This window comes from Taudactylus pleione, unplaced genomic scaffold (assembly GCF_031769625.1).
Source record: "Taudactylus pleione unplaced genomic scaffold, aTauple2 ptg000178l, whole genome shotgun sequence".
Classification (NCBI taxonomy): Eukaryota; Metazoa; Chordata; class Amphibia; order Anura; family Myobatrachidae; genus Taudactylus; species Taudactylus pleione.
In genome coordinates this window covers 5,586,653-5,605,858 of record NW_028284580.1, presented here as the reverse complement: position 1 = coordinate 5,605,858, position 19,206 = coordinate 5,586,653, and the positions used below count along the sequence as shown (strand labels likewise).

The 19,206-nt window shown below is 40.8% G+C and overlaps 1 protein-coding gene across 2 annotated transcripts in view; it reads right to left on the bottom strand.

Moving 5' to 3' along the window:
• Positions 1-19,206, bottom strand: part of PDE6A (phosphodiesterase 6A) — a 99,806-nt gene that overhangs the window by 14,857 nt on the left and 65,743 nt on the right. The window contains exons 6-17 of one of the 2 annotated variants that reach the window (XM_088475798.1): positions 18,512-18,576; positions 17,707-17,773; positions 15,785-15,832; positions 14,624-14,773; positions 11,876-12,019; positions 10,032-10,101; positions 8,722-8,864; positions 8,475-8,582; positions 6,710-6,819; positions 5,712-5,799; positions 3,572-3,672; positions 1,385-1,492 (exon numbers count right to left, since the gene is read on the bottom strand). In XM_088475798.1, coding sequence (XP_088331924.1) covers positions 1,385-1,492; positions 3,572-3,672; positions 5,712-5,799; positions 6,710-6,819; positions 8,475-8,582; positions 8,722-8,864; positions 10,032-10,101; positions 11,876-12,019; positions 14,624-14,773; positions 15,785-15,832; positions 17,707-17,773; positions 18,512-18,576 — 1,202 coding nt within the window. Of the gene's footprint in view, positions 1-1,384; positions 1,493-3,571; positions 3,673-5,711; positions 5,800-6,709; positions 6,820-8,474; positions 8,583-8,721; positions 8,869-10,031; positions 10,102-11,875; positions 12,020-14,623; positions 14,774-15,784; positions 15,833-17,706; positions 17,774-18,511; positions 18,577-19,206 lie in introns of both variants that reach the window. The other variant, XM_088475797.1, reaches the window with a different exon arrangement.

Genomic DNA, 19,206 nt, shown 5'->3' with positions numbered 1-19,206 from the left:
CCCCTGTAGTGCCCCCAGTAGTAAGGCCCTATAGTAAAGCCCCTGTAGTGCCCCCAATAGTAAGGCCCCTGTAGTGCCCCCAGTAGTGTGGCTCCTGTAGTGTCCCCAGTAGTAAGGCCCCTGTAGTGCCCCCAGTAGTAAGGCCCCTATAGTAAGGCCCCTGTAGTGCCCCCAATAGTAAGGCCCCTGTAGTGCCCCCAGTAGTAAGGCCCCTGTAGTGCCCCCAGTAGTGTGGCCCCTGTAGTGCCCCCAGTAGTAAGGCCCCTGTAATAAGCCCCTCCGCCCACGCATACACAACAACACTTACCCTAAACCCCTCTCCGTTGCCTGCTGCCCTCCGTCCCCGGCACTCGCTCCTCGATACTATGGGAGTGACGTCATGACGTCACTCCCATAGTGCACTGCGGGACCCAGAAGACGGAGATAAGGAGTGAGCACCATCCTCTGGCACTGGGGAGCGGGGCGGGGGAGGGGGGTAGGGGGAGAGAAGGAGCCGGGTGCCCGCTGGTAACACAATCTCATCGGGCACCCGGCGAATGGGGGGGGGCGATCGGAGGGCTGGGCGCCCTCTAGTGGCCGGTGCCCCCAGGAAGCTGCCTAAGCTTGCCTAGTGGAAGCGCCGGCCCTGCCAGCAGCCCTGGGTGGTGGTTGCCGGTTTGATTGTGTTAAATGTGTGGTGTAAAAAATAGATTTAATAATATAGGGCCTTATTCAGACCCGGTCGCAAGCGCTGAGCGCTCGCAACCGGGTCGATGTTTGCCCACTGGGCATGCGCACGTGGGAGCCGGCTCCGACATGCGAATGCGCGAGACCCGGCTAGCGACGGGCGCTCCGTTGCTACGGGTCTCACACCAAAGGGGCGAGCTGTCGAGGTGACTGACAGCTCGCCCCGTTTGGGATGCGGGCAGGGGGGTGGCCGGCCAAATGGAGGCATTCCCAACGGAACACTTGCCGTTTGGGGGTGGCCCCACTGACATCAGCAATGATGTCAGTGGGGAGCTTCCTGCTCGATCAGAGCAGGAAGCTCCCTGGGGCTTGCACTTGCCGAGAAATAACCTTAGGGTCTCGTCGCAAGCCCTGATGGTCCTGGCAATCGCGACCATCAACCTGGTCGCTCGCTAGAGCTGTGGGTGGTAACCCACAGCTTAGCTAGTGACCGGGAGGCCGCACTTCACACCACAAGCGGTCGCCCTCATCCAGAGCGACCGCTTGTATCTAGCGATCGACTCTGAATGAGGGCCATAGTCTTTTGTTGGTGAACATTAGGTCCAAACAAGCCTTCCCCACATGCTAGAAAGAGAAACTGAAATTTTTATTACTGAATAATATATATTAGCCCAAATAATTTTGCAAGGAGAAATTAGAACAAACGTGTGAAACCTACATGATTATTTCTTTGCGGGTCTGTTCCATAACCATATACTCCGTCCATGCCTTTTCACTTTCATATGTTTTAGACTGGTCAACTATCTTCTGGAACATAGACCTCTTCCTACATGAACAGAAGAAATCCACATCAGTTTGGTTCATTCCATACAGAAAATATTTTATAAGTAATACTTGCCATACACATAAGTGGATGGTTGGTTTTAGGTTTATTGATGCTATATTTGTGCTTTTCTATTTGTGTGTGTGTATGTTACACTGTTACCTTGCAAAGTGTTGCTACTAGTGAGGAAGGTGGTCGACCTTGCATGTTATTGCAGCTCAAGAACGCACATGGATGTTCTGGATGAATATAATATGTTAGTGCTAGATATTGTGCTACCAATTACTGCACAAGCTTGTGTCCTTACATGGGGATCAAGTGGTTCCATCATCCACATGAGCAAAAAGAGTTACAAGACAACACAATCAGTTTTCTCATCTCTGATCACAACCACAGTACAATCTTGATCTATTTTAAAGCTTGATGAACAACCTAAACGATTAGGGGCTATATAAGTACTGTACTAAGATATATGGAGCCCTATTCCTCTATTTTCCCACACAGCTCCCAAATGGACCAGGGCCGACCTCTGCCACCTCAGAGGTAATGAAGGATTTCTATGCCTCAGCTGGTTCAACTGGATCGATAATAGCCCCACACAGCTGAATCAAACATCTGGACAGATTCTCGATATTAAGAGCAGTGAACCCAATTTTTAGGCAAATGGCTGTACTTTTTGATTAATTATAAATACCATAGGCTTTGCAAATTCAAGATTTAATGTCTACAGTTGTTAGTACATTTTAGCTTTCTAGTATTGGTATGTGTATTTTAGACACTAGCATTTAATAAATTACAAAGTACTCTCCATATTTTGGGAATAACTTTGGCTCATTTTTTAGTCTTTTCATTAACCCAAACAACATTGCTAATGATATTTACAGATGATGGTGGTAGCTTTCTGTCTATGCATGCTACATTATTGTGCTATTTGTCCAATATTGACTGGAATATTGTAGCATATATGGGCACTTTAAGAGTTGTTATTGAGCAGTAGCTATGGCTTCTTATTGGAGGCTGTGGGTCAGACTGGCATAAATGGAAAGAAAATATTTTGTATAGTAAGTTTATGATGTTCACTGTTAATAAATACACAACTCTACACAACTCTATGAACAATTTGACCCAATGCCGCACCGAATAGTTGATAAATCCTGTCAAGTCACACACATGAAGATTTGGTTGGGCAATTTAACTAAACTATACGATCTGATTGTGTGTGATAAGCTTAATCTACATTATGTTGCACATAACAAATACACACATACATCAAGTATAAGATAAAATAAAGTATTTTTTATAAGCAAGTAAAATATCTAGGGTCTGATTCAGCGGAGGACGCAGTTGTGTTTTTTGTGTGGTCACAGCACTGGTGATAGGCTAAAGGTTAGTTTCAGCTGTTCCCTTGTGTTCTAGCATACACTGGATTGTGCAAACCCTGAGGTGCCCGCTTTCATTGCCCATGGACAGTGCAAATCAGCCGTGTCTTTTGAACACTCCACCATTGGCACACCATCACGTCCACAATCGACACTTGCACCAGCCTATAACTGGCGCATTGTCCCCTTCTCATCTTCAGCATAACTTGGCATCTGTGGCTGTAGCCCTGCGTTTAGTAATGCAGCCATGTTCCCTGACACACCCGTGACATTTTCAAAACACGCCATGAAACAGCCCAATAATTGCGCACACTTAGGCCACCTCCCAGACATCACCCAGAAATGCCCACGATTTTGCCTCACGGATTCTAATGCCAGCACCACGTCCGCAATAGTGGGCTGCGGCTCTGCGTTTGGGAAACACAGATGCTTTCACTGACACACTCATGACATTCCCATGAGACGTCCTTTGTTGTGTACAAGAATGTGCATGGTTTTGCTTCGCCAGTTCTAATGCCAGCGTCTTCATACACAATAGTGGGCTCTGCATACACTCAGTAGAATGCATGTGTCGTATTTGTGCACACGCAGTAGCAAATAATCCTTGAACTGCACAAAAATCAGCATTGCGTCCACTTCTGAATTTTGCCCCTAGTATCAAAGCAATACCTGGACTAATCTTACTGACTAATTCAATACTTACTTGAAGTACAAAGCTAAATCTGTTGCAATGATTGCTATATCCATCATATGAATGACGTGATCATACTGTCTCCTGTTCAGGTTCTGGTAGATGTTTATTGACTGGACAACAGAATACATAATAACAGAATGTCATAATGCTAGGAAAACAGAAAAATAAAGTATTTATATGTTTAAATGAATCCTCATGAAAGATACACGTACTGTAGGATACATAGCTCGGTTAAAGAAAGAAAAACTATTTGCAAAAAGAACTATTATGCAAAGTCAATGAAATGACTCACTAACTACAAATAAGGAAGCTGGTCCGCTCACAGGCAAGATTAGCTCCAGACTTGTTGTCCAAGATACAACATGTTTAATTGCATTCATATTGTGTTCTCAGACACCATTTTAGAAAGGTTATGGCAGTTTGACAAGAATCATGCTTGGATTTATGTACTATAATTATAATTACATGTACAATAGGCTATCAAATAAAGGAAATGCTGGGTAGGAGGGGTCCACAGGACCCTTGATTTTGTTGAGCTGACCTTGTTGGTGAAATCAAAATGTGATACTGCTACTGATGGATGGGCTATTGACTCACTGATATTCAAACCATAACATATGCCCGTATTCAATTTAAAGCGAAATGTCAGAATCGGCGATAATTTATCGCTGATGATGTCATTTTCGCCTATTTGAAATATCCCCATATTCAATTACATTGACTTTTCACCGATGCGAAAAGTCAATGTAAAAAAACGGGGATAATTATTCGCCTACCTTTAGCAGGTGAAAAAAAATGCAAAATTGGGGTATAGGGGTGCAGGCTTAAAGAATTTAGCTTGCACCCTTGGGAATGCCCCTCTAAAATGAATATAAAAAAAAAGTAAAAAAAAAAATCGGGACACCCCCAATTTTTTTTTTAAATTTGGGGAAAAAAATAAAAAAAAGGGGAACAGTGTTTAAAAATGTCGAAATAGGTACAGTGGTATTCTGTAAGTATGCAGCAGGTGTTTTCTAGAATAGGCTATAAGTGACGTGCATTTTTGCAGAATTTTTTACAAATTAGTTTAGGGACTTAAAAATATGCTAGTACCCATTTTCATGTACCCCAAATGAAAAAAAAGCTAAGTGCTCTTCTGGATCACTTCTTCAATGTCGGGAAAAAAACACCTGCCTCGGCTATTTAAAAACCTCTTTCTTCTGGAGGCAAAAACGGGGGTACCCATAGTGATCCCCCAGGTCTGGACATCTTTAGGGGGGTCCTACAATTATTTACCGAGGATTCTCGTATTTTTTCGCCGATCCAAGTTTCGTCTGTTCCCGATTTCGCCTACTTTGGAATTGAATACGGGGAATAGCGGGCACGCGCGCAATACTTTTCTGCCTGGAAAACAGGCGAAGGAGGAAAAAAGTCCAGCAGGCGAAAAGTCTGGACCTCAAATTGAATACGAGCCATAGTCTTCATGGACCACTGCCTTCAAAAACTGTAGGTTGCATATCAGGCATAACCATAACCATCTACATCTATAGTCAGATTTGGTAAAGTTGGCAAGGGTATCATAGTACATTTTTTTAACTCTTAAATAGATGTCAGCCATTTGCTAAATAGGGGAGTTGACGGTGTGATTTTGGCAAAGTGCGTGTGGCCTAATTTGTCATTTTATAATGTTGACTGTTAGGTGGTAAGTAATTATTAGTTTTCAAATTGTCTATTAAGGGTCACCTATGCTTTGTAAACCCAGGTGGTACCATTGCTGTCCCATGGTACCTGCATGTGGCTGCAGGGTGCCTGGAATGGCACTCTGTAGCCAATAGCACTACTGCAGAACCATCCAAGGTCGGCACCCTGCAGCCTGTTGAGCTGCCTGGAGCATCCGTAAGATGTTCCAGGCTGAGCCCTAATTCCCAGAGCCGATGAGCCGCATAAAGCCCTGTACAGGCCCTGTATAAACCACTTTAAAAAAAATTGAACTTAATTTGATAGCAACATTATGAATAATAACTGAATAATGTTTCATATTGCAATATGGTTATTATAGAAATGAGAGGTTATGAGTGTCTCCTACAGTGATCATATAAAGATTCCATTGATGGACTTATGCACTGCCTGATTGCTCCATATAGTCCATGTAGTGTACTTTGCACGTTACCTCATCTCTCAGTAATGTTTTGCTGAATTCCAAATGATGCCTTTCTAGGATAGATGACCCATGGAGTTTTGCTAGTGGATGTCCTGATCTGTATAAAACAAAACAGTGCAGTTGTCATAAACCCTAAAGGATATGCAGTCGAAATGCCGACCACCGGCTTACCGACTGTGAAGTCCCGGTATGGGACTAATGATAGGCGTTGAAATCCCGACGCCTATCATTATCCTCCCACCAAAATCCCAACGCCCGGCATACCGAACGAAGGTAAGCTGGGCATCGGGAGCAGACAGCGGCGCGGGGGGTAGGTTAGGTTTAGGCGTCCCTGGGGGAAGGTTAGGGTTAGGCAACCTCCTAGGAGGGTTAGGGTTAGGCTAGGGGAAGGGGGTGTTAGGGTTAGGCACCCCCGGGGGTGGGGGGGTTAGGGTTAGGCACCCACCCGGGAGGGTTAGGTTTAGGGTGCGGGGAGGGGGGGTTAGGTTTAGGCAACCCTGGGGGGAGGTTATGCTTAGGCAATAGGGGGGTTAGGGTTAAGCACCCCTAAAGGAGGGTTAGGGGGAAAGGGTTAGGAATAGTTACAATACCCTGTTGGGACCTTCAGCCTTCTGCCTTCCAGAGTTGGTATTACATCTGCCAGGCTTATGTCCGGCAGTAAGCCATTGGGATGTGCATGTGCAAGCAGCAACTATTGGAGACGAATCGGAAGGATGTCTCTCTGGGAATATTTGCTGAATGTAGCCTGTAGACTATCGGGTTCACTCTTTCTGGAACTTGATTTATTCAGCCAGATTGCAGGCCCATAAAACCTATGGGGACTGCACAGTCCACAGCAGATATCTGCTCGTACCCTGATCTTACATATGAAGGATTCTAAAGTGATGTGGAAATCTTCAGAAAACTGCTGTTTTTGGAGAATCACTTTGATATATCTGACCCTTAATGAGCTCAGGCAAGAGTTACAATTAGGAGCAGAGCAGTGAACGATGTGTGAGTATACTTACTTCATTTGGTATAGGTTATTAGTGCCTCGGTGGTCAATATCGTGGCAGAATGCAGCAGTGACCATTGCCATGGCCTCCAGGTCTGTAAAATAACGTTTTAATTTCCCTGTCTGTAAAATGATAAGAAATATATCATATATGCATAATGCAGTGAAGGGACGGCACAAAGCACAAAGAACAGAATAGCTAACAACTAGCTGATTCACATACAGTATGCTCTCATGACATGGTAGCTGACATTGCTGCTAGGTTGTAAATAACCACTGTGAGTGAGTAGTTGGGCTTCTCAATGGTGTATATCTCAACCATACAGGACATTTAGAATTAAACCTATGAATTTTACTAATAAAATAATATTTCAATAATGTGTTTCCTATAAATGACTTTTACAACAAATTAAGTATACAATTGTTTGCACAATTATCTTTCATCTGACAACCTTACTCGGTTCTGTTTACATTCCAATGTCTCCACGTTGTTAATCCTGGGTAATTTATCAGTGTAAGTGCTGGCAGTTGGGAGAATCTCATAACCTGTTAAGATGGGCATACACTATACAATTATCTGTCAGATATCTGTCCAATCTGACTGGTTGGAATGAAAACCTGGTAATGGATGGGAGCAAATGACAGTCGATAATATGGTCTTAAACACTGGAAAATGGACAAAAACAATTGTTCAAATTGGTTAAATTCATGTGTTTTAATCAATTTGTCTGAACGACCATTTTTGTCTGTTTTCCAGTGTTTGTGAACAAATGGTCGATTGTCATTTGCTCCCATACATTACCAGGTTTTCATTCCAACCAGCCAGATTGGACAGATATCTGACGGGTAATTGTATAGTGTATGCCCAGCTTAAGGCATAAGGCCACTGTGGGGAGTGTGGTTTAGGGGAAACAGATAGTAATTTGATGCATATATTTAATAATTGTATAACACGGTAATTTAGGAAATAAAGGATAATAGGTACCTAAAAGGCCTAGTAACTAGAGATACACGTACATGTAGTTGAAGCAACATTGTAAGTTGAAATTTATGGTAGAAAAAAACCCTTTTCACAGAAGTTCCGATAATACAATCTTCCTGCTCTGATTTTGCCTTACCATTCTGCATTGTATTTGTAAATATGTATTTTTCAGTATTCATAGTGTATATATAGAGCTGGAACAATGACTGTTATTTCTATTGTGTGGAGTGCATGGGGTAGACTGGGAACCCCTAAGACCATATTCTGCTAGTGGAACATAACATTTTCCCGGCAAATGTGGATCAAGAAGAATATTTTTTGGAGCTTTTGTCGATCTCTACTGGGTCTAGAGCCTCATTTAGTAACAAGTTTTATCACCAAAACGAGTGATAATTTTCACTGTGTATGATAAATGGTGCTCCAGCCAATCAGCTCCCAACTGTCATCTGTTAGAAAATGACAGTTGGGAGCTGATTGGCTGGAGCACCATTTATCATACACAGTGAAATATATCACTCGTTTTGGTGATAAAACTCGTTACTAAATGGGGGCCCTAACGTTTTGAGGTCTGACCAACAGGTTCATAACACTTGCTCTACATTATATACAGTAGCATGTGACTCTTCAGCTGTTGTCACACTATAACTCCCAATGTTTTATGAAATATCTGCTAATATTCACTGCTATTCTCCCATGACTCTATTTGGATATATTTTGATTTTGATTTAAACAAACATCTAATAACCAATTCATAAGTCTAATAAGTTAACAAAATGTTCTTGCATTGTTTCCTTACCATGAGCAGAGTAAACATTGTTTGGCCTACATTGAAGCCGTGGCGCCAATTGTGATAGGTAATTTTCCTGTATCCTTTGCTTACAGAAAATATAAAACGCACTAAAACCTGTAAATGGATAAATAATATATTAATAGCTAGATCGCAGTGATTGCTATGGGTTACAATGCATGTTCGCACAATGCAATAAGCCCACAAGCGATTTAGTTTTAAATGTGTCACTAAAGGCAGTAATGCGATGTCATACCTCTTGAGGTATATGAAACTTGTCAACTACTTCTAACTCGTAGTACATCTGGATGGCGCATTTCACCAAGAAGAGCTCTGTCTGTGGCAAGTCACTGAAGTGGAATTCATAGATCTCAGCTTTCTCTGGATCCGGGAGCTCTTCTTGCTGTGACAGCAGGAAACATCTTATTGGTTTATTGCAGTAAACTTACTCTATTATCAGTAGCTCATGCTGGTTTCTATCAGTCTACATCATTTACCATAATATAAACCACTGTACCTTTCAGTTCTAACAATACACAAAGCAAAGAACATTGTACTGTACATTTGCATTCTACAAATAAGGATTCTTTATTAATAACAATGCAATCAATAGTGAAAAAGGAAACAACGAGTTCTGAGATGCTGTGAAATTGTTGGTCATGCGGACATTGTCTTATTGTGTGAAAAATGTTGCATGTTTTGTATGAGTAATAAAAGGTGTTCTACACCTTCTGCCCTTTTAATTTTGTTATGATAAAGATAACGCAATATACTTCAGAATCAGTATTTGACCATCTTATTTAATATTTCTTATATATGTAATATAAACAGTGCAAGTTATACCAGCTTCCTCTGTGACCCCACTCTGCCTCCCTGAGCAAGCATTGTCACAGGCATACAGTATGTGCAGTAAAGCTCCATTTGGAAATAATTGTGGGGTATGGGACATGGAGTTGCTGACAATGTAGTGTTCCATTCCTGCTTACTGTTAAATAGCTACAGTACAAAGGACCTTATTTATCAATGAGTTATATCATTTGCAATGAGCGATAAAACTTGTTAAATATGATAAATGGTGCTCCAGCCAATCAGCTCCCAACTGTTATTTTTTAAACAGATGGGAGCAGTTTGGCTGGAGCACCATTTATCATACGCAAAGAGGTTTATCACTCGGAAATTATAAAACTCATTGATAAATAAGGCCCAATATATATTTAAATTTTTATTTCTATTGGTAAATTAAGCAGCAATTTCCTCCACCATATGTTATTTTCCCATTTCCTCCACCATATGGTATTTTCCCATTTCCTCCACCATATGGTATGTTCCCTTCCAATATTAGTTTGTTTCCATTTCCTTTTGTTTCAATTTGTATGTAATGAAGTAACTGATACAATTGGAAAACAAGATGGAAAACATACTACAGTATTTTCCCATTCACTAACAGTCTCCATCTGATAAGATATCGCTATACGCTATTTAGCTTGAAGCATTATACTTTTTCTGCTCCTTTTTAGATATTCTCTAGTAGATCATTGTGTATAGTGATAATAAATGGTGTTTAACTTGCCAGTATTTCATATAATTCCTCCTCTTCACAGTCCTCTGGTAGCCGATCAAACACTTCTTTGGTTTTCTGTAAGTATAAGTTTATGTTAGAAAAACATGCAACACAAACAACACAGTTGGGTCTAATCTACAGCTGCATACGGACCTTTGTAAAAATTGTAAATCCATAATGTTAATATTTATGAGAAATACGATAAACTTAAAGCTTAAGGTCATGCAAAACAGCTGTTGGAACAGTAATTAGTGTTACATGCTTTATTATGGCATGGAAATCTCAGAATAAAGGAGCTTTCAGTAGCTGTCGGTGAGTGACGTCATCCGTTTCCCTGTGATCCATGACCGGTGATTGGTAGCTTTCCTATTGTCACGCACAGGAGCAGCTGGGAGCTAGAGAATATGGCTGTCCACAGAAGTTACCCCCCTGTATTACATGTAGAAGTGTCTGTGCACTGTGTATCCCTTTATGCCTAAAATGTGAGTTCAGATGAGTGCAGACCTTCCTCTTTAAATATTTAAATTTATTCACTTCTGTCCCAATATCTTCAGTAATTCAGCACATGGTTGTCACTTATATCAGTCTTGGGTAGAATTATAATAGCATTGTTGTCTTGTTGATTGTATTTTGCTCTAAAACTTAGGGTCTGATTCTGTCCCTCCTATTCTGAGTCAGACAGAATTTGGCTGGATCAGTCATTCTGTGAAATTGGGTGTTTGAAGGTGGGACCTGGGCGGCGACAGAGAGAGCACAAGGGACCGCCCTGACTTGTGGGAGTGTCATAGTTATGTCATGGGCGTGTATCTATTGCTCTGTGCAGTTCATGCATACAGGTAAGGGAAGCCTTTTCAGACAAATCTCTGGCACCTACTGTAGCATGAGGCTTGTGCAAGTGCCGATACTAATGGTTTTGCTGGTTGGCATAATATCAGTGGGCGACACGGCTTATTAGCCGTACGGAGTCTCACATTAGCATGAGGTAGTAAGTTAGGTTTCTGCTGCTGCTACTGTACAGCTACACTGCGTTCGACTAAGACTCAGAAGGCCTGATTCAGAGTTGGGAATAGAGAGATCTCTCTCTCAACTGATCATCTTGGTGAAACCATGCTGCACTGCAGGTGGGGCAGATTTAAAATGTGAAGAGATTTAGATTTGGGAGGGAGGTGTCCAAAATGACATCTAAATTGTAGAGTAATAATAAAGCTGTGCAGTATTTGTGGGCTACATGTAAAAGCAGCCAGTATTTACCTTACATGTAAAAAAAAATTATGTATTTATTTTACACCCCTTGCATTGCAACATGTTTTGTCCAAGCACACAGTTAAGTGCTATCTCTCTCTCTCTCTCTCTCTCTCTCTCAATTCCCAACTCTTAATCAGGCCAGAATCTCTAAATATTAACAGTGATCAGCTGGGAAAGTTGAATGTGGGGCAGAAATAAGTGTCCTTCAGTGCAGACGAGGATGGAACCTGATTGGTTGTGAGCTACTCACATAATACTATGGTATTTAAAACAATATAGAATATGTTGTGATCAGTGGTTTATTATTGCCGAGTCGTGCTTACAGGGAATATACAGATACCTTTCCTAAATATACAGAAACTAATACATTTATAGACTTGTGTTACAAAGTCCTAGTGCACACCAAAGTATTTAAATTAGGTGAATCATTCAAGGTTATGGGAGGTACAGGAAAATAAAGGGAACATTTCTAGAGCATTCAATAATACTGATCCTCCTGGTGACAGGTCCACCTTGCAGCATTATGACATATGTACAGACACACAGAAATACAATGACTTCATTAATAATTAGTCATAGAATATGGTGTTGAATGTTTCCTTACCAGGATTATCTGTAACTCATCATTGGAGCATTTCACGTGATAATTAACCATATCTTGATAAATATCCTTCCTGTTTTCAAGTTTGTTCATCTTGTCATAAGTGTCAGTATTTAGAACAGACCAGCCAAGGAACTGCGTCAAAGACTGCAGGAGGAGAGTATGAATGAGTATATATGTATTGGGGGTTTTTGTGCCTTTTGGGGAACGTTATTGTACAAGCAGCTTTATTGCAGTTGAAATTTGCAGTAACGCACTAATAGGCCTACGTATTTATTACAACAATGAAAATACCTCTCTCTGGTGAAAGTGAACAGATGTAGGGCTTCTCCCTATTTATCAAATGTCAACCCTGGTGAAAAGACTTGTTGGTTCTTGTCTGCAAAATTTTCCCCATGCAATATATGGGGTTCCTATCTAACAAGGATTGCAGTGGTACTTGTGTCGGGATGTAGTTGGTGTCCCGGCGGTTGGAATGATGACGCTCAGTATGTCAGCGCCAGAATCCCGACACCAGTCAGAATCCTGGCATAAGTATCCCGACCACTGGCATCCCGACATTACGTATTGGGCCAAGGGGAAGAGTTAGGTGTTAGGCCCAACCTCTTGTATCACCTCAAACTTTCTTGTTATCATCATCTCAGGATGGTGATAGCAGAAGATATTCAATTAAAAAAATAACTATTAAGCTGCTATGAACTACATTTACAATTGAACTACATTGTTTGAATGTAATTCATAAATCCCCACATGGGGTTCTGCCATTAATGACCAATCAGCGAAGGCTTGTCTGTTTGTGTCATTTATGGGATTTTCATGCTTTTTGTAATTGAAGCAAAGACTGGGGGTAAATTTACTAGAATCGAGAATGGTCAAGTTTAGTTTTTTTAATCTTGATTTGCATCGTATCTCGGGTGATTTTCCCGTTTTTCATCTTGCAAATTTACTAAGAAGTGAGTTTAGCTGAAAGTTGGCCTATGGTGAAGCAGATCGAGATATCTCCCCCGAGTTGCAAGTGAAGACGAGATTACTCCCCCGAGATTGCAGTATTTTCGCTCTGCATATCTCTCCCGAGCTAGCAGCCTGCACATATCAGTGAGATATGTGAAGGCTGCTTGTGTGTTAAGACCTGTAAAAAATGTGTTAAATGTTATAAAAGAAAATGACATAGAGCCCCCCCTTTAAGCTTAACCAGCCCCGGGCTTGCCAGCCAGGCCCTGCAGCCTGATGCTGGTACCTAATTACGGTGGAACCCAACTCGTTTTGTTACCCGTAATTTTAGGTAATAGGACAGGTTGGCAAGTCTGGGGTGTGGTTAGCCTTTTGGGGGGGGACTTCACGTAATTTTTTTTTTAATATACCCTATTTAAACTATTTACTGGCAGAAATATACAGAAATCACAATGATTCGTGTATGTTTCAGCCAAACTCACAGCTCTGGAGGTGAATGTTTAAAACTTCAATTTGGCAGAGAATTTGCTGTCATCTCACCCAAGATTATCATCTCGATTCTTGTTAAATTTGAGAGCTATACCTTTTAGGTGAAAAGTACTTCCGAGTTTCCCGATGGTGAGTTTATCCGAGTTTGTTATCTCACCCGAGTTTTACGAGTGAGAAGACAGAAATCTCTCTCTAACTCACCCGACTTTGCCTTTAGTCAATTTGCGAGTTGAAAATCATGCCTAAACTCTCCTGAGATTAGTATCTTGACCATTCTCGATTCTTAGTAAATTTACCTATGGGAGTCAGAAGAGGACACCATACACGGTCCGTGCTGATGATAATAATCATGTATGTACATTGCCTGCACTTACTTACCTCTTCCCTCCACCGTTCTTCCTTAACTACCATGGGTATGTATTTTTTTGGCACAAGTGTGCAGTACACAATTTAGTATTTTACACTAAACAAAGGGATGTAGGTTCAACTCAGCATCGCCTACAATAAAATGCTGTTTTCAGGTGAAGAAAAAAAACAGGAATCACTTTAAATGGTTCTCGGCAAATGCATTGAATATGTGAGAGACTGGTTCCAATGTGGGAGAACTCCAAATTGTCGGATATATATCTGCAATAGTATAGAAAAGCCTGATGCCAGATGTTTTAGCTCTCACTATGGGGAAGATGTATCAATCCTTGGAGAGTGATATCTGTCATTTATTTAGCTAATAGTCTTTGAAATGACAATTAGAAACTGACTGGTTGCTTTGGGCAACTTTATCTCTCTCCAAGGTTTGCTACATCTCCCCCTATATGTGATAAGAATGGCTAATATACTGTAGGTATAAATTGTTGTTAGTAACATGTGTACGTGATGGTGTCTATATGCAGTGCTTTGCAATGTCATCTTTTCAGAATCCATAAGAAGCTCTTGTAGGTTATAAGAAATGTAGGGGTTTATGTATCAGGCAAGCAGTGAAATGCGTGGAGAAGGGAACCAGTGGAGAAGTTAGCAACCAGTCAGCTTTGAAGTAACATTTACCAAATACAGTCTATATAATAATAAAAGCTGATTTGTTGCTATGGGCAATTTCTCCACTGGTCCACTTCTCCACGCTTTTCACTGCTTGATACATAAAGCCCATACACTTCTGTCTTCCACGGAATACAATATGTTACAGGTTACAAAGATCACAGTAAGAATAACAGAAGCAAAAATGTGACATCAGTTCTAGATTTCAGATGGAACATGGCGCTCTGTAAGGACTCTTGCTGGAACAAGTCCTCAGTGACGTCAGTAAATATAACTTACTTCAGTTAATACTTCATCCATTTCATCAAAGGGCTTTCCATCCTTTCTGTTGTAAAACGTGGCCACCCCCACAATCTCTTCCTTTTTGTTGACAATTGGCATTGAAAGGACATTTTTTATCATCCATCCCGAGTCGTCAATTGGACCTTTCTGTGGAAAGATAAGAGCATACGTGTGGCCATTATAATACATAATGCATTTATAAAGAAAATATGGTTTTAAAAGTTATTGAATACAGCTATAATAGAAACTGTTTAAAAAGAAATGCTTAGTAATGCCAAATAATGGAGCATACACACGGTCAGATTTGTCAGACTTGTCAGATGAACGATTGAACGATTTTACCAAACTTTTGAACGATTTGAACGATTGAACGATTTTTGACTGCATTAAAATGAATGGAATTGTCCAAGTCTGACTGTAAACACATCAGATGTCAGAAATCGTTATCTGACCATCGGGAACGCGCATCGTTGATCGTCCATCGTTCAGGTATGTCAGATATGTCAGATTTTCCTTCAGATATGAACGACTGAATGATTTTTACATCGTTATCGTTCATATCTGAAGGAAAAATCTGACCATGTGTATGCACCATAAGACTATGGTAATTTGGTAGTCAGGGGTCTATATAATGTACCCTTACTGTAAAATATACGGCTATCAGGAACCACAAGGAGTTCAGTGACCATCTACAGTAGCTTAAGGGGGAGATGTATCAAGCCTTGGGGAGAGATAAAGTGGAAAACTTGCCCGAAGCAACCAATCAGCTTGTCATTTATCTAACACAGTGTTTGGAATGACAGTTAGAAGCTGATTGGTTGCTTTAGGCAACTTCTCCACTTTGTCTCTCTCCAAGGCTTGATACATCTCCCCCCCTGTGTGAGGTGATGACGTCCAGTGTTTAGTGTCCAGTGTTTAGTGTCCAGTGTTTAGTCTTTATTGTCAGTTTTATCAGGATACACTCTGACATGGAACACTCTCACTATTGTGTTATACAGTGTATACAGTATGGCATTGTTATTACTTTCATCATAGTATAACTGTATATGCTTTTGCAATCAATATTTTAATAACTTAAAAGGATAAAGGACGTGGGAATAATGTGTGCATGGGCCCTAACTTATACATGTTATTTGCCCCTTTTCTATAACACTTTACCTGAAACTCGAAGTAATCGTCAGCTGCTGTGTTCATAATATTGCAAATCTGAAAGAAGCACATTAACAATTTAATCAGTATTTCCTACAGCTTGGGAAAACCTAAATAATTCAATACAAAGTGAATGAGTAGTCAGTGCCTAATGACTGTAGAACCAGGGCCATAATTAGGAGTGTGCGAGTGGTGAAATCCACCAGGGAGCAGGACCCTGGCGACGACATAGTCGCTGCCTTAGATACCTGCAACCCGCATTTGGCTTGCAGGGTGCCTGAAATGGCAGCCTGGAGCCAGTAGCACTGAAGCAGAGCTGCCCGGAGCATCCAAAGGATGACCTCTTAGTGTGACACCATTTTGTCATATGTTCAGAGAGCACAGGGCGACACGGAGTCCTGCTCCAGAACTGCTTATAGCAATGACATGGAGATCATTGCTAGTGAATCTGGTTTGAGTTCTAATGTTAGTATAATGTGATTTTGGATGAGTCACTAGTCATTAGAGTTGGGATATTTAACTATAGGGATAAAATTTGCACATGGACAAACCATATTGTAATGCAAGGACTGCAGATATATTTATTTTGTTGCATGCAGGGATAATACTGCCAGCTTGTGCATATAGCTTGTGGCTATACTTTAAAACTAACATGTAGGGCAAAATTTACTAAGCGGTGGTTTGACGGCGGTTTCTATTCTATTCTAAACCCCGGGGGTTTGGTGGCGGTTTTGCAGCAGTTTCTAAATGACAGCCCTGTTCTATTCTATTTTAAAATTTGTTTTGATGGCAGTTTAGCAGCGGTTTTGGCCTTAGTAAATCTGCAGATAGCAAAACCGTCGCCAAACCACAGTCAAAACACATTTTAGAATAGAATAGAATACAACAGGGCTGTCATTTAGAAATGGCTGTAAAACCGCCACCAAACCTCCGGGGTTTAGAATAGAATAGACACCGCCACCAAACCGCCGGAGTTTAGAATAGAATAGAAACCGCCGTCAAACCGCCGCTTAGTAAATTTTGCCCGTAGAGTTCAGATAGGACACTGTTCATATATTCCAGATTACGTTCCCCCTCCCCACAGTGCAACCATGTGCAAAGCCCCACAGCAAAATATGTTGGAGCCTCCCAGGACCCCTCTCTACCCTTAGGTAGCAGAGAATGAGTCTCTTCTAAAGAATGCAAGCGTCTGGCACATGAGAATTGAGAGGCATATTGCTTGTTCCAGTACCGCATATGGTCATAAGAGGACCATGCTGTGCTCTTATGAGAGTATAGCAGGGGTACCTCAGGAGTGTGGTTGCCAGGGCCCTCTCACCTCTTGTTCCCAAAGCTGCCACAACCACTGCAGGGGCAGCTGTTATGCCCCTGGGCACAATATGGTTTTCCCCAGGTGCAAAACTGCACCCAATGGATTGCTTCTAACCATAACTAAAGCCCATTGTCTTCATATGAGTGAGATTTGACATTAGTCTAAGGCTATTCTGGTAATAAAGCCCTCCTATCTGTTGTAGCAATTACAAGGCACTATCATGTGGCCTACTGGGTAAAGCATAACTGCTAGCACCCTATGTGATAAGGGCTGCACTTCCTGCTGTCATTCTCCTCTATTCTGGAATTGCACCTCTTTCTGGCTGTTGGAGGAAAGAGTGTCAGCTGAAAGTATAGTTTACCTGAAAGATTGCACAATATAGTGCCCTGCAGTCACATGGCCCAGGGCACAGCTTCCATTATAGCCCGTACATTGTATCTTTGACTCATTTTAGAAATTATTCTTTGAAAATTGATGTTTTCAATAGCAATTGGAATTATGACAAAAATAATGTAAATAGCAAGTTAACACTTTATTGTAGAAGAGTGACCTGTCTTTAGTGCTCTTTGGGCATATATTTACCAGTCACCCATGTGTAATACACATCAATTATACTTACAAGACCGTTTACTGCAACATATGTGGGTAGTTTACTAGCCAAGGCCCAATGATCTGCTGGTGGGTTCCTAAGAAAAATAAATATAAATATATTATTTGTTATTGTGATTTATGTACATAGCTCTAACATGTGTCCAGCATTAATAAAGGAATATTAATATACAGGATCTGTCTTGTCTACGATGGCATCCACTTTACTTCTGGATGATACCCAAGATTTGTAGATTCACAAAAGTTGCCAAATGAGTAATGCAGATGCAATAAATAACTATTTCCAAACTAAACACTGAAAAGATAACAGGAAATATGCCACCTAAGAAAATATTTTATTATGGTGCTTTTTTCCATGTTGTTTATACCAGGCTCTTCCTATTTTGTAATGCAGAACTGGCTCTTGGTTACTGCTTGTGATTGCTCTTCTATCTCAACTCAAACTCCCATCTCCCTGGTTTTCACCCAATGCTGTTAGTGAAATAGAGGAACCACAGGAAAAAAGGGTACAAGCAACACCCAGAGGCTCTGGCTAGGGGGAGGGAGGCACGGTAAAAAAATAAAAAAATCCAGATAGCAGTGCATCATTAATAGTCCACACCTAAAGATACACAAGTCTACATTTCGTTTTCCATTACTTCGGCATGAAGCCTTTAAATATTGGTGCACCGTTAGCGTTGTGATGTAGATATTGAAATAAGAGCAAGAAGTTTTGCATGCAATATAAAATTGACCAATATATTGCTGTACAATGTAAAAAAAAAACTTTAGTGAAATCATACTTATTCATTAATAATAATAGCATTACAACTTACGGAATAACTTTAATCTCCTCCTTTCCATGTAAAATGTAGTCGATCACTTTGTAAAAAGATATTTCCTGAAAAAGTGAAACCAAATGTTTCTAATTGTATATAGCAAATACAAAAAAAACATGTTAAGTAACATTATTTTGTGCTCAGTTATTGGAGTGCAGAGCTACACAAGTGTTGAGTTTATGAAACCTACAGTGTTCTAGCATGGAGTTATAGAAAATTACTGCTAGTGAACCATTCGGATTAGTATTGCTGGGTGCAAATGGAGTTGAAAGTGTTGGGGTAGGTAGCGATACTCTGGAACGTCGAGCTCTGACAAAACATGAAAGCACTTACTGATTGCTTTTGATTTTAACAATTTAATAACTTAACAGACTGTGGGGTCTATTTACTAAGCCTTGGAGAGAGATAAAGTGGATGGAGAAAAAGTACCAACCAACCAGCTCCTAACTGTCAATTTACAGGCTGTGTTTAAAAAATGACAGTTAGGAGTTGATTGGTAGGCACTTTATCTCTCTCTACTAAAGTGAGAGTTTTTAGAAGTGGAGATGTTGCCTATAGCAACCAATCAGATTCTAGCTATTATCTTCTAGAAGGTGCTAGTTAAATATTAAGTAGAATCTGATTGGTTGCAACATCTCCACTTCTAAAAACTCTCACTTTAGTAATTATACCCCCAAGGCTTAGTACATAAA